The sequence below is a fragment of the Polypterus senegalus genome, chromosome 9, assembly GCF_016835505.1.
Source record: "Polypterus senegalus isolate Bchr_013 chromosome 9, ASM1683550v1, whole genome shotgun sequence".
In the NCBI taxonomy this organism is placed as follows: domain Eukaryota; kingdom Metazoa; phylum Chordata; class Cladistia; order Polypteriformes; family Polypteridae; genus Polypterus; species Polypterus senegalus.
In genome coordinates, this window is record NC_053162.1 from 136428299 (window position 1) to 136445132 (window position 16834).

General features: G+C 38.3%; 1 protein-coding gene across 1 annotated transcript in view; it reads right to left on the reverse strand.

Annotated features, from left to right (window-relative positions):
* The window catches only part of LOC120535843 (serine/threonine-protein phosphatase 2A 65 kDa regulatory subunit A alpha isoform-like), a 49617-nt gene extending 35141 nt beyond the window's left edge, over positions 1 to 14476 (reverse strand). The window contains exon 1 of the mRNA XM_039763956.1: positions 14320 to 14476. Coding sequence (XP_039619890.1) covers positions 14320 to 14406 — 87 coding nt within the window. The 5' untranslated portion in view covers positions 14407 to 14476. The remainder of the gene's footprint in view (positions 1 to 14319) is intronic.
* Between the last annotated feature and the right edge of the window lie 2358 nt (positions 14477 to 16834).

A 16834-nucleotide genomic window follows, 5' to 3' on the forward strand; every position in this document is an offset into this window, starting at 1 on the left:
TCACTGTTTCCTTAGATGTTTCACTTCCTTTGTCACTGTCCAGCGTTGCTCACTTAGATGCCATTGAGTTGGAATATTCAGTATTTAATTTATCCATTAAGTTTTTTTTCCTCTATCATCACTACAGAATACATTGGACAAGTAGAACTTAAAGCATAGTTTGGATAGAGTGTTGAACATCTGACTCCCAAAGCTTTTCACCTTCTTCGTATTCTGTGCGTTGGTTTGTACACAGATGGTGAAACAAGTTACTTGTTGTACGGTCTTTAACAGCAACCGATTTTCAAAATAGTTTGCAGTCTTTTAAGAAACATCTGCCTTTTCAAAGCCAAACCACCTCCATGCAAGTTAGGATGACCCACAACTAGCTATTCAATCTAAAAACGCAGATTGCAATGCTAGTGGTGTCTGTATTTTGTCTGTTGGGCACTGCCCAATTACTCATTTTTTATTAGCTACTCTAGCTTAAATTGTGGCATGATGACCACGTACGTCTATATAAGCACAGTGCATGCACTCTCAATGCATATGCAAAGCAGTCAATTGTACTAGGCTACTTTATACTTAGTCTCACCATGTCAGATGTGTTTAGAGACAACCATAAGTGAATTTTCCAATATACTCTACCTGCATACAAGAGTCGAAGCCTCAGGCTCATTCAATGACCTGAGACACACCGAGGCCCATAAGATCATACCCCTGTCATCGGCATTCTCTTTAGACCACGCACACTCTCCACACGGTGAAATCAGACCACAGCAGTCTTAGACATTACCAAGCCACATAGCTAAAAATTTACTTAAACATGATAATATGGTCTTATATAGGTCATACAATTCAAAAGCCACAAACTGGGCTTTAAAAGTAACACTTAAAAGTAAGGCTTAATGTCTACTTTACAAGGTAAATTAACATTCAGTTTTATTATCTGCAATAGGAAACTGTCAAACTTTATATACGTAAATGCAGACAGTGTAGAGAGCAGCACTATATAGTCATGGCAGAAACTTTGACATAAAAAGGCAAAAGTTTTCCATCCTTTCAGAATGAATGCTTCTTTTACGCAATAAGTTTCTCTTCTTAGTTGCGACAAGGCTGCGAGCTATCACCACGACCAATGATGGTAAAATGGTTTGTGAAGCTGCCTTGGGAGCAGAGAAAGTCTTAATCGAGTGAGTCAAAGGATAGCACGGCTATGGGAGCAGACCCCTGACAGTTCTGTTTGGCAATATAGAATTCATTGTAAGGCCGATTTAAAATTAAAGAAGTGTAGCCCTTTCCTTTTGTAAGCCCATAGTGTGACAAGATTATTAGGCCTAGAGAAGCATCAAAATCAATGAACTCCATATAGTGTAGACTATTATGAAATACTGTACGGTGAAATAGCATATTACACAGTTGTTAATAAATAACACTGAATTACTAAGTGAACAGTCTAAAAAACTTCTGAAGGGCTGGCATATAGAATTGCATGTCTTATGCAAATTACATGGTTTATTAGATTTCTATAAAGGAAACTGCATATTAAAATTGTCTATTAATAAAATTAAACTGTAGCAGCAGAGACGGCAGACAAAATATCATTTATGGTGTTTTCTACTAGGTTTCCCACAATAAAAGTAATGTTTGGTACATAGTTCTTATTTATTGTATTAAATTGTGATGACATTGTGATTTTCTTATTCTGGATTATTATATTTTTTCATACTTCAAAAAATACACTAATTCTGCAGTAAAGACTTGCTCTGATCCTTGATTAGGTTAAATATTTCTGAAATTGCAATATACCGGCATCAAAGTGCCAGAGTCCAGCTGAAAATGTAGAAAAATGGACCTGAAACTGGGAGTCATCATACCAGCACATGAAGAGCATGTCTCCAGAAGGCAACAGCAACATATGGGCTTCACAACGCCGGAAGTGCTAAAAACTGTCCTGGCTGTAGCAGATTACTTCTTGGATTTTACTTAAAACTTTGTGGGAATAACTAGATGGCACACCGAGTGTTACATTTCTAAATTCATAAAGGCAGCATTCAAAGGTGGGGCGTGGTTTTGAACTGAAAACAGCAGAGGTGCTTTCGTTAATTTGATCCAAAAGACAGTAAGCTTCCGATTACTGAACTCCTCTGTTCAAGCAAAATATGCATTCAACAAAAATGATGTGCCAGGTGTAAAGGACTTTTGTTAGGAGAGATCATAAGGAAGTGCCACAGGAGATACAGATTTCAGTACACAACACACCTGAATCAACAGATCTGCCTATCAATATTAGTAGAAGCATCCACTGTCTCACTGCAAGAATTAAACGATTCATCAAAAATCCTTTGCAAAAGTTTATGGGCAACATGCAAATGATTTTACTTGGAACATCTTTCTTTTTATAGTTTCAGATAGAGGAGGCAAAGAGAGGAAAGAAAACCATTTCACCAAAAAACATTTTTGTAAAAAAAAAAAAAAAAGCCAAAGAACCATGGTTATTATAGTTAATGAAAACTAAAATCAATACTGACACTATTATTAAAAAAAACATTTTTGTAAACTGAAATAAAATTAATAAAACCGAAATGAAAAACTAAAAACTATTAAAGTAGCTGGAAAGACTAACTGAAATAAAATAATTTACTAAAATAATTTTAGTTTTCATTTTTGAATGAATATTCTTGCCATTAGTTTTTAACCCTTAACTTTTAACTCTAAAAGTGAACGTCATGCACCACGAGCCGCCTGCACATATTCATCCAGTGAATGGCGGCTGGTGAAGGAGGCCAGGTGTTCACACAGCATTTGTGGTGACAGAACAAGATGAATATGCATGTAAAGCGTGTGGAATAGAAAACGATTTACGTGCTGCCTTTCTTTGCACTTGTATATCAAGATAGAATTCAAATGCCTGAAAGTGGAATGTGCTGGTCAACAAAAACTTTACCATATCGACAGAAAAATCACGAGTGAGTAACGTTTCAGTTTATTTCTCAGGTGCCTGCTTTTTGTTGACAGCCATTCACTTGCCATTTCGCTCATGAAGCATACAGAAGGTATAGTAATCATGAAAAAAACTCGACCTCAAGATTTTGATGAAGATCTCCCCAAGTCCGAAAATACAGTTTTTTGGAATTATGTGTGTATATATAAACACAATAAGTCAAAAACGCAACTAGATAGATAGATGAAATCAGTCAAGTGGTTGTTACACCAGAATCGTAGATCTGTATTAACTTTTGGGCCAAATCCATCAACCGGAAGTGGTACTTTTTTATCATGCAGCTGCAGAGTCCCATTTATTCAACTTTACTTTTATAAATTGTTCAATATATTATTATTTGATGTCGATGGTTCTTGAATGTACTGTACATAATAATCATTGTCTTGTAGTTTACTCCTCAAATATCAATCCCCATATCCAAGTACACAAGAAAGTCGAGGGGAGACCATACTAGATTTGCATATTGTTGCTGACCAATCATTTTTCTTTGGAAAAATATTGTTTAACAACAAAGCAAATCAAACCTTGTAAAATTCCTGAGTTGACAATGTCCCTACTGAATTACAGGTAGATAGGTGAAGAGAGTCTGCCAAGTGATGAAAACCTAAACATATTAATGTGTTTTTGTATTTATGCTATATTTATTAATTTACCTTTCTTAATTAATATTCAGTCATAATACCTGACATTGTGAGAGTAATCCAGTAGCAGAATTATGTTTTAAAATATGCCCCCATTTTTCAATGTTTCTCTCCCTCTCTCTCAAAATAGACAGTTGAAATCATCATATCCTTTTTGTTCTTAACATCAGCCATATCATACATATTGCATACCAGGGATTTTTCCTGCCTTGCATCCAAACCTGCTGAGGTAGGCTCCAGGTTTCCTGCTCTGGATAAACAGGTTTAGATAATATATGTATTGTTCTTAATCTCAGATGCGGTCTCTGTCGTTTTGTGCCTGTCCATACTCTTACTCTGCTCATTAAGGGTTTACCATTCTTATACATGAGCTATTCAAGTCTCACTGCCCTTAACCTTGACACTACATGCTTGTTTTTCTTTGTGTCCCTCAATACAGCTAGGTGGGGTCTGAACACTGATCCTAGAGCCTTGTTCTTCCTAAGACCCTGTGATTTTCATGGTCACACCTGTCAGAACAAAGTAGATTCAGTTTTATAATTTTTGATATATTTTCAGGCCTGCAGATGGCAAAATTCGGTCTATAAATTGTTTGTGCCCGAGATGGAATCGGAGATCAATAAGGCTAGTAGAAAAAACAGTATGGGAGATTTTTGAATGCATTCATTATAAGCACATTGTGTTGTGCAGGATATGCTGTGTGCTGTAGACATTTACAGTAAAATCCCTCACACTATAAACTTTACCTATATTTCATTATAAATTGGCCCATTCTGGGCAATAAAAGGAAAAGAAAAAAAGTGCCAACAGTCAACGCAGATTTGTTCAGCACAAAATGACAGAAAATATTTTAAAAAACATAAAATTGTGTAAAATTGTTCATATTTAGTACCTGGTTTTGATTATGATTGTTTTTATCAGACAAAAACAAAACCAAATAGTAAACTGTGTCGTGTAGTAAGCTTCCATAAACATTAAACTCGTATCCAAACCTGTTAAGTGTACAGTTTTGTTTCATTGTGACACAAACACTAAAAACTCCATAGTAGCTCTTTAACCATACAATAATTACTAAAACTGAAACTAATATATATAAAAATAAAATAGAAATGTCTTTGTAAAATAAAAACTAAACTAAAAATACACAAACTAAATTTCCAAGTAAGGTCAGAAAAAATATTGAAATAAAAATGAATATAAAAAGGCAAAACTATAATAACCTTGCAATGAACAGAATACTTGCTTCAGCTCGTTAACTGGTGCATTAACCCCATGAGTTTGCACGGACCACTTGGAAAAAAAATTGTATTAAGTTTTGACAAGAAAAAAAAGTGTCATGTCCTATGGTCATAGAGAGGAGAGAAGAACTAGAGTAACTAGGCTTTCGACAAAAGATACAGGGTTTCAAACCAGAAAGCAAATGAATGAAGTTATTATACCTAAGCTTTATGAAGATCTTAAGCAAAGCATTGCCACATCTCTCAGATCAACGAAGAGACTAGCCTTAACTTGAACATCCAGGGCAGCACATTCCTACATCATGCATCACATGTCACTACTAGTGCTGGGCGGTATACCGGTTCATACCAAAAACTGTTTATGTTTGTTATAATATGGATTTTTCTTATACCGGAACACCAGTTTAAATAGCCTAAACAACATTCAGAACGTGGCACAATGGGAAACTGTTTAATCTTTTCCCTGCTGCACCACTAAACAGGCATACAACAGAGTTCATGCGTTAGTGGAGGTATTGAGCAGTGAAAATGGACAGAAAAAAAAAGGGGTCATGTCCGTTGTCTGAAGATACTTTGGTTTTAAAAGTTCAGATGCGAACCATTATGTTCAAATGTGTGAATTCGGTTTCTATACTACTGGATAATACTGCAAGCCAAGTTGTACTGGTTTTATTTATTTTCAATACTGTGTAATGTACCTGGTCACTGTGTAATAGTGTGACGATGCCAATCCCCAACAGACTCCCTCTTCTTACATGGGAGTCTGTTGAACCAACACCGTCAATAGTTATGACCGACTCATTGAAGCCAGGGGATGGTGGAAAGTGCTCAAGTGCTTTTGTTAAAAACAGTCAATAGTAAAACCAAAAGTGTCCTTTGTGCGGTGTTCAGAAAAATATAGTGCCCAAATAAATAGCAAATCCATAAAACCAGTGAAACATGGGGATAAGATAATAAATAAATCTGTTAAAATAGAGGTTAAAATGCAGTCTCTCTCCTCGCCCAATCGCAGCACACCACCTTCTGTCTCCATGGCTCACCCTTTACAGGCATTGCTGGCAGAGCCTTTGGAGCACAAACTGCTTTCTGTCAGCTCCTGTCTTGGCTGCCACCACTCTGCGCTGCCAGACCATCCGAGATTGGCTCTCCTACCTCAAACCTCCCCTAAACCCCCCCCATCTTCATTCGCGCTCACTCAGTTGGTCCTCTGATCCATTGGGAAGTCTTACATTTCACTTGCCCCACTCTAAACGCTTAGTCAGTGGGATGAACCAGCCCCTAGATCGCCTCAGCCTGCGCTCCCTCGTGGACATCTAGCTCGCGCTGGCTCACCTACCAGGTGTCTGTATCGTCACGATTGTGTGCAACTCGCCCTAATCACCTCATCAACTCCCCGCATCGTGCAATCGCATTTTGAAGTAATAGTATTATTACTGGAAGTTGCACGATTATTTTACTGTTATTATTTATTAGTTTAAATATTATGCAGTTTAATGATGGTAAAGTTGTTTAAAAAATCACTTTAATGTATGAGTGGACAGAGATTGTTAACATTAACAGAAAATGTAGTTGGTTTACAAAAAATATTACTATTTATTCCTTTTCTAAGACATGTTCAGTGCAATACAACTTTTGACAAGCACCTCTGGATATTTTAGTAAGTCTAAATGCCTCTTTGGATGATTGAGAATAAGTTGTCAAAATTGTAGTTTAAGTTATTTGCAAAATTTGTTCAATAAAAAAGTTCTATATTTTGACTGCAACTATCATGCAATGTGATTACTTCTTTTCATTAGTGTCCCCCTCCTTGAAAACTATCACTTTATGGAGCCATGCAAACCTGTATTAATACCTGTGTGCAAATTAAAGTGTTTTTTGTACAATTCTCATGACAGTGGAATAGGTTATTCTTAACCACATTTTACTGCAATTACTGCATAGACTGACTAACTCAACATGGAAAAAACAAATACAGTGAAACCGGTACAATTTTGAAAAATACCGTGATATAGAACTTTGGTCATACCGCCCAGCACTAGTCACTACATTAGAAACGATGGGGCAAATGTGGAAGAAGTGCTGCAGACAAGCACACCGCATGCCAGTCACACTGGGAGCAATCACACTCCATATACAGTATGCAGAGCTGCCGAGATGGCTGTTGTTCCAAAAACCTTTCTAGCATTTCCAATTCAATGATTCATCTCATGACCGCATCACTCACAAATTTGTATGTTGGCAAGTCAAATAAACGTTATTTCACTTTAAGCACATGCCTAACTGTACCACTACGGTGGAAAGCATTTGCAATGCGCCTCACCTGGCCAAGCAAGTGGGCAGTTGTTGGAGTTTTCAGAGCAGCCAGCAATACCAAAGTAAGCATGTGCACAAAGCAGCTGGCATGAACAATCTCCATAACCTGTACCACACAGATCATAAAAGTGGCGGCATCAGTCACAATTCATCCAACGCCACTGTCAACAATCATCAGCACTAAATCTTTTTAAAATTCTTCCTTTTTGCCTAAGGAGGAACTGTGAAGATACATTTCAGACTGATGAACAGGACTACTTTACGTGAGCAACTGAAGATATGCAACTTGTAGAATTATAGGAAGACAGGTCTTCCAACTGAATCTTTAATTGCAACTAATTCAAGATTATTTTTAAAATGTCCAAAAGGGAAATAAAGTTAGAGAGCGTCTACATGGTTTCCTAACACATTAATAGGTTTTTGAATAGCTATTATTTAAGAAGCAAAATTTGATTATTTTATAATAATTATTTGCAAGATACCATGATACCATAGATCACGAGTGTCAAACTCAAGTCCTGGTGGGCCGCAGTGGCTTTTAACCCTTTTCCTAATCAGTGACCAGTTTTTGCTACTAATTAAATTCTTTTCCTTAGTTTTAATTGACGAGACTCAGGCCCCTTAGTTGTTTCATTTTTACTTAATTAGTAGCCAAACAATAAGACGACACAAAATGAGCCGCCACAGAAGCTGCTCACCACATGATCTGAAAATAAAGGTGAAGGTCTCAGTAAAGCTGATCTCTCAGGTCACCAAAACATTTTGATGGTGTTCTTAGACAAAACAGAAAATCAGTTTTGGAAATGTCTGCTGAGGCAGAATGAGAGCAGCAACAAGCCATGGAATTAAATAACGGGTTTAATTAACAGCAAGAATCAGCATCTCATTAAGAAGTAGAATTAAGAAGAATTGGTTGGAGTGAAATTGGTTGGAGTTTAAAATCCCAGTTCAGCTGGTCATCTGTCGGCTTGTTTCACATCTCATTTCTGGTTGGCTACCATTTAATGAAGAAAGGAATAAATACAGAGGTTAAGAAATCTCAAAAAAAAAAGATATCACTTCAAAAATATCAGTGCACACTAATTCAGTCAAGATAAAAATCGATATTGAATTAGAATCGAGTCAGGACATCAGTGCCAATACCCAGTCCTGTTTCTGAAGGTCAACAGCTTGTGCGATAAAAACCTCTCTGCACAACAGCTTCAAGAACAGTTTAAAAGTAGGCAAAAAAAGGAATTTTCACTTTCTACTGTGAAGAGGAGACTTTGTGCTGCAGGTTTGACTAGGAGTATGGCAGTAAGAAAGCCATTCTGTAAACTACAAAATAGGGCCTTGAAATAGCAGGTGTAGACTACTAAAGTATGGAAGCAAGTCACCTTAGTTCATCACACAGGGTGTTTGTACTCTATCGAGTTGGTGAAAGAATGGTTCCTCAGTGTGTGACACCAACTGTCAAATATGGGGGATGAAGAGTAATGGTCTGGGGTTCTTTAGCTGGAGGCATGAATCAAAAGGGTTACCATAATTTGGCTGTTATACCAGCAAAAGGTGGCTACTTTGATGAATCAAAAATTGAATAACAATTTCTACATTTAATGAATCCTCATTTTTTTTATTTTTTTTTATTAGCCATTGTTCATTTGTTCTATGCCTTAATTTCCTGAAACAGCAAAACAGCAAGGCCGGGTTTAAACTTCATAGGACTCATGCTGCAGTAAACATTCCTGCTACGCAAAGTGTTTGTTTATATTTGCACGCATACTTTACGTAAATCTGGGAGAATCCACCAAGTGGCAGTGCGAGATATTATCACGGTGAGAACAGGTTCAGCTTCGCTGCGTTATGAATTGCCTGAAAAACCCATTAAATTCCGATGACACCTTATCGCAGTATCTCTGAAAAGGATGTTTAATAATTAAATCCTTCAATCCAGGGATGTGTCCATTCTAGCAAGAATTGGGCACGAGGCAGAAACAATCCCTGGACGGGGCATCAGCTCATTGCAAGGTGAATACAAGCACACACTCACATTCACTAGCGTCATTTTAGTGTCACCAAATCTACATATCTTTGGAAGCAAACTGGAGCACACTGTGGAAACCCAGCAGGAAAACATGCGAACTCCAGTCAGGAAATACTAGTGACGCGACTCCTTGCTAGACAGCAGCACTACTGTGCCGCCCCCATGTGTGTAATTTAACAGTATTCATTATTTAAACAAACGATTTATCTGTAAAATGTAACATACATACTTTAATGCAATTCATCATGAAAGTGATATCAAGTATAAATCTAAGGATTCTAAATGTGCAGAGAGTTCGAATATCATACATTTAATTGTTCTATGTGGCGATTGCTGCTGTCAGGTCAGGAGGAAGCCCAAAAAAAAACAGAGAAAAAAAAAAAAGGGCGGCACAAAAGATGATATGCAAAACTTTTAAAAAGTATCATGTCATTACGATCGGGAATATGCGACGCTTGAATATAAAAGCACCACAAACGCATCTGTATGTCAGCATTTTGCTTGACCACACTGAATCATTCATCAAAGTGTGCGCATTGATCCTGTAGGTTCCCCAAAGTGGCTTTCTGTCGCATGTAGATAGTAAACAGAGACTCCGACGTCACATTCCAACTTTTATCACATTATGCCCCGACTTTTGCTGGTACAGCAACTCGCGCATTTGTCGCATTAATTTTTTTGCCCAGAGGGGACTGGGAAGTCTAATGGTCTGGAATCCCTACAGATTTTATTTTTTTCTCCAGCCGTCTGGAGTTTTTTTTGTTTGTTTTTTCTGTCCACCCTGGCCATTGGACCTTACTCTTATTCTATGTTAATTTATGTTGACTTATTTTATTTTCTTACTGGGTCTTTGATTTTTCTATTCTTCATTATGTAAAGCACTTTGAGCTACTTTCTGTATGAAAATGTGCTATATAAATAAATGTTGTTGTTGTAATTTCGGAGGACCTGCTCAGAGGACACGTCAAATGAACGCTGGGAACATGTGGCAGCCATGATGCATGCGTGTACTTGCTCTGAGCGTGAAGCATAAACGAGCCCTTAAGACTTTAGATAATAATGCATTTCCTTAAAAACTGACAAAACACTGAGGTGGTCTAAAACCTCACACCACACCCTAAAAAATTCTCTTTCAACTTTATTAAAGTTTACCCTAAGCATTTCCACAGTCAATGAAACATCTCAGAAATCTGTTCCTGTTTTGAATGATGATAGCTGTTTTAGGTTACTTTAAACCCAAGGTGCTCTCTGTGTGGAGTTTGCATGGTGGTGCTGAATTGGCACTAGAGTGCATACGTGTGCACATGTGTATTCACCCAGTGATGGGATGGCATTCAGCCCAGAGATCATTCTTGCCTTACACCATAGGATTGTTGGATAGGCACCATTTGCCTGCTATAAATAAATATACTGTATCTGGAAGAATAAACTTCGTATTGATTTTTATACAATATGTTAGTCTCCCACTTTTCTCTTTGATAAAACTCATGTGATAAAATAGGATTGAAAGGAAACACATATATATATATATATATATATATATATATATATATATATATATATATATATATATATATATATCCAGTGTTATTTGTCTCTTTATGACTCTGCTCTTATTGGGTCCAAATACAGTTTTACATTTCAAAGTTGGGTCCTTAGATTAAAAAGTTTAACGACCGCAAGTTTAAAGTGCATGCATTAATTTCCCCTTGGAATTAATAAAGTATCTATCTATGACGCTGTCAGTCTCTTTCATTTAAAATATCTAAAGCACAAGTAAAAAAGTACAGCCCATCTGATTCACGCTTGCTCTATTTAGAACTAAAATCTTTTCAATACAGTAGTAAAACATGTATATCAGAATGCATTCATTTTGTAAGTTTTATTGGAATAGTTTTAAATAGAACAAACAAACAAACTAATGTTTATCACCATAACCTACATCATTCTTTATTAAAATACTACATAGCGGCTGCTGCTTCACCACCTGAAGCCACAGGTCCGCTACGCCCTCGACCCTCTGCAGTTCGCATACCAGGAGAAGGTGGGAGCGGAGGATGCCATCATCTATATGCTACACCGATCCCTCTCCCACCTGGACAGAGGCAGTGGTGCTGTAAGAATTATGTTTTTGGACTTCTCTAGCGCCTTCAACACCATCCAACCTCCGCTCCTTAGAGACAAGCTGACTGAGATGGGAGTAGACTCGCACCTGGTGGCATGGATCATGGACTATCTTACAGACAGACCTCAATATGTGAGTCTTGGGAACTGCAGGTCTGACATTGTGTGCAGCAATACAGGAGCGCCGTAGGGGGTCTGTACTTTCTCCGGTCCTGTTCAATCTATATATATCAGACTTCCAATATGACTCGGAGTCCTGCCACATGCAAAAGTTCGCTGACGACACTGCTATTGTGGGCTGCATCAGGAGTGGGCAGGAGGAGGAGTACAGAAAGTTAATCAAAGACTTTGTTAAATGGTGCGACTCAAACCACTTACACCTTAACACCAGCAAGACCAAGGAGCTGGTGGTAGATTTTAGGAGGCCTAGGCCCCTCATGGACCCCGTGATCATCAGAGGCGACTGTGTGCAGAGGGCGCAGACCTATAAATACCTGGGAGTGCAGCTGGATGACAAATTGGACTGGACTGCTAATACTGATGCTCTGTGCAAGAAAGGACAGAGCAGACTATACTTCCTTAGAAGGCTGATGTCCTTCAACATCTGCAATAAGATGCTGCAGATGTTCTATCAGATGTAGGTAATCCAATCCTGGGCTCCCGTTTACCCCGGACATTTTTCATTCCCAGGAATGAAACTGTTGTAATTCCCGGGAAACCGGGAACGGCCAAGTTCCCATATATAGTGTGTAACAGTGTAAAATTCGATCAAGAAATAGAGTTATAGTTGAAAACTGAAGACTTCATTGACGTCTGTCAGACAACAGCTTAGAACAGCAACTTGAAATTGCATTGTGTTAGTCTGTTGCATCCGCATTATCTGTACCAAGAAACTTGCCATCACAGAATGAGGACAAGAAACTGGGTGCATCAGCAACAGCTGAAATGGCGTTGTTTCACAGCAACAGCAAGCACGGGCGTTGTTTAGAACAAGTGTATCAGTATCCGATGACTGTACTGTCTACTTCACTGGAGGCAAAGCGTGCTTTCTCAGCAGCTGGCATACTCTGCACGAAGTACTCTCTCGCCTGGATGACCGCACTCTGGATAAGTTATGCTTTCTACGCTCTTATTACCGCAACTAACTAGATCAGGGGCACTACCTTTGCGATATACCGGTCGATCGCGATCGACGAATTGGGCACCCCTAAACTAGAAACATGTACTTATATGACAGGATGAACTGCTTCTAGATAAGGTTAGTCTTTTATTGGTGTCAACATACTGCAGTAGTTTTATTAAAAATAAGTGTCGGTCGTTTTAAAACCGTTCACATGCGAGATGCCCGTGCACTGTGTCATCCCGGGAAGCCCGGGAATGACATGCGGGATTCCCTAATCAGATGGTTGTGGCAAACGCCCTCTTCTACGCGGTGGTGTGCTGGGGAGGCAGCATAAAGAAGGACGGCTCACGCCTGGACAAACTGGTGAGGAAGGCAGGCTCTATTGTTGGCACGGAGTTTGACAGTTTGACATCTGTGGCAGAGCGATGGGCACTATGCAGGCTCCTGTCAATAATGGAGAATCCACTGCATCCACTGAACAGTATGATCTCCAGACAGAGGAGCAGCTTCAGCGACAGACTGCCGTCACTGTCCTGTTCCACTGACAGACCGAGCAGATCGTTCCTCCCCACACTATGCGACTCTTCAATTCCACCCGGGGGGGTGAAACGTTAATATTATACAAAATTATTGTCTGTCATACCTGCATTTTTAACCACTCTTTAATATTGTTTTTTATCAGTATGCTGCTGCTGGAGTATGTGAATTTCCCCTTGGGATCAATAAAAGTATCTATTTTTATTTAGCCAAATACAGTATACATTCAGTAGGCACACCCAAAGCCATATTATCCTGTTGAACCAGAGAATACATTCTAGAAGTAGAACTTTTACTTCAAGTACATTTTAAAGCATGTACTTTCTTACATTTGCTTAAGTACAATGTCAGTTAGGTACTTCAAATTTTTCTAGAGAACTTTTTTGCTTGTTTATTTGTACTTTTACTTGTGTAAACGGTTTGATAACTTCCTCCAGCACTGCGACTACATGCTAAGTACCAGGTGTATCTGTAGGTAGAGTGGAAACTCCCTTCCTTACCATTAACAATTCAAATTAAGCAAAACAAGCAAATGAAAACAAAATTGTTAGAGATTTTAAATAAAATCAAATCTCAGGATTGAATCTAACAATTGATAATTAAAAAAAAAAAAAAATCAATTATGCATTTTATAGCCCGATGACAGTCCACCACAGGGCCCATTCTCGCACACACCCACTCGGTTTCTCAGCCTAAACATCCACGACTTTGCGATGTGGTCGTAACAACACAACTACATGCCGGAGATCGAATCCGGGACTCTATAAATCGCCGACTTTAGGTAAGAAACAAACAAAAAAAAACAAACACACTTCTATCAAACCAATATATCCGTCCAATCAGCAGCCTTACAAAAAACAAGACCTAAGGTGTAGGGTATCCAAACGCATACTACACATTTTAAAAACATATACGACTCCCTCAAATGCATAACTAATTTAAAGAAATTTGTGAGGAACCACAATTTACAATTGAAAACAATTTAAGCCAAACAATTACCTCGCCCCAGTGGAGTAGTGAAGTTTTAAACGATTTTATTCTCCTTGTAATCATGAGAACTACCGAAAGAATCATTTTTGTTATCTAAGCTGACGAGTTCATTCAAAAGCACTCGCCGCCCTCGGTATATCTACCTTAAAATCTGGTTTATAAGAATTCAGCTGTTTTGAAAACTTTCAATGAATACTCCCCTATCGGTGAGCGCCGTTTTCTCCCATAACAGAGGAGGTAACATGCCGGCCGGTACCAGGCCGTAGGTCCGCTCATGCATATACCAGGACCTAAAATCAGCCCCACAGTCTTTTAACTGTTAACCCCTACAAAAATGGTATGATTACCTGAACATCTTCATTCCTGAGCTCGTCAATAAGAACTGCAATAGGATAAAGAGAATCATCCCCGTCGGCACCAGCCATTTTGGACATAGGTTTGCTAATACAGCAGAGTCGTCGATTGCTTCCGGATAACGCGAGTATGGTGGGCTTCTAGACCAGAAGGGGCGTGGGCAATAGTACCCTCACGTTTTAAAATAAAATAATTTAATTAGTACACGATTATAACATCTGAGTGTTTTAAAGTATTATTTTAAATTTCAATTGATTTTTGTACAAATTTTATAACAAAGTAAAGTTACGCATGCGCTCTGAGTCGAGTTCATACACGTAACCGACGCCATGCTTGTTAAGGGCAAGTATGACGTATGTATAGGTAAGGTGTTTCCTGAAAAAACCGACAAGCAAATGATTGCTTTTATCAATTAAAAATCTTTTATTTTCAACTCTTGACAGTTACTATTGTTTCGTTTGCTGCCGCGTTCACAACTTTTTTCTAAGCTTCTTAGATTAGGTGACATGACGAAACAGCATTTGAAAAACCGGTAAAATAAATGGGTGGAATACGTCGTCTGTTTGCCAGTGCTGTTTATCTCTGACATTTGTTGTACTGGGGTCCTGCGCAAGAAGTGGTGGCATTCAGTTCCTTGCTTAATACATTTTTTATCATTAAGTAATTTTCGCAAATCTTGAAAGATAATTTTGGATGAGGGCTTTTAAATTAAAGTAATTATTATTTATAAAAGAGCAAATAATTAATATTCGTCAAAAATCTTTAGTTATTTTGGGGGGCGGGGTAATTTTTATTATGTTCTTGACCACTTCAGTTTACTAGTTTGTAAAGTGCTGCTCGTTGATATGTCACCAGATGGTGCTGTACATGATATCTATACAGTATTGATCTTCCATCGGTGGTCTTTTAAAATATAACAATAAAATGCCTGAATTATTACAACCCCTAATTCGGGGTGTACGTATGAAATGTAGTTATGTACTTCTTGAAGCCGAAGTATATAATAAACAAAAATAGTTTCATCAGATATTTTAAATATTAAAATGTTTGTTTTTGTTTAAATTCTAAAATGTAATTTTTCACCCTCAGAGAGAGGACAATAGAATTCTGGCTGGATACCTATATCATATTTACAATCACAGACTATGAAATTCAACTTAACTCAGCTTTTATTGTCATTCATCCACATACTGTACATAGTATATGGTTTGAACGAAATTCCATTCCTTACAGTCCCCCGGTGCATAGGCAAAACAAGTTACATTTAACATATACCAAAACCAGAGCAACAATACAATGTAGCAAAACAAAAGACGCTGGACTATAACGCTCAAACAGTGCTCAATATCCATAGTAAAGTGCGGAGTGTAAAGTGACAGAACGTAATTGGGGTAATGTTATAGGGATATGGTACTGAGTAACATGTAGGAGTTGTCAAGTCTGAGAGCTTGGGGAAAGAAGATGTTATAGGACCTGGCTGTGCTGGTCCTAATGCTGTGGTATCTTCTACCTGACTGCAGGAGGTCAAACAATATGTGTGAAAGGTGGGAAACATCTTTCACAATAGTGAAGGCGCTACGCAGACAGCATGTCTGAAAAATGTCCTGGATCAAGGAGAGGGAAACCGCTTTGATCCTCTAAGCTGTCCTCACTATGCGCTACAGCATCTTGCACTCATGGACCTTGCTGTGCCCAAACCACACAGTGATACAGTTTGTCAGGATGCCCTCCATAGTTCCTCTCTAAAAGGTGGTAAAAATGGGTTGTGGCAAGCCGATTCACTTCAGTCTGTGCAGAAAATAGGCATTGTTGTGCCTTCTTGACAACAGAGTTTGTGTTGATTGTGCACATGGGGTCATCAGAAATATACACAGCAAGAAACTAGTTGCTTCTGACTCTCCACAGCAGAGCTACTGATAAGCAATGGGGAATAGTCAGGCGATGTTCTGTTGAAACCGACAAGCATCTCTTTTGTCTTATCAACATTTATAGACAGATTATTTTCACTACACTGCTTCACCAGGTGTTCAGCCTCTTCTCTGTAGGATAGGTCTTCATCATTGTCATCATCATGGTCTAAAACGACAACCCACATGCTTAACTTAGAAATGTGATATTTTTAACCTTCTGGGAGTGGCTCATAGAGCACTAAGACCACCGGTAAAGAATTAGATATCAAAAAAAAATATTTGTGATCAGCATCATTGAAATAGCATAAAACAACACTCTACATTACTAAAATACAGATGCCCATTGTTTCAAAGATCAGTGAAAAGGAATAACTTTGACCCCTCAAATCCCCACGGGTCAGTTTATGTGGAATGCACAACTTCAAGTCCTTCTGATCATGTTTGCTGAAAATAACTATTACTTTACTCTTTAACATAAAGATGTAATTTCCTGTAGAAAATGTGGTCCAAAAATGGCCTATAAAGGAGTTTTTTTTGGTCTAGCGGGACAAAAATAGAGGGAGTCCCAAAAAGCACATCATCCTATGTAACCAGACAT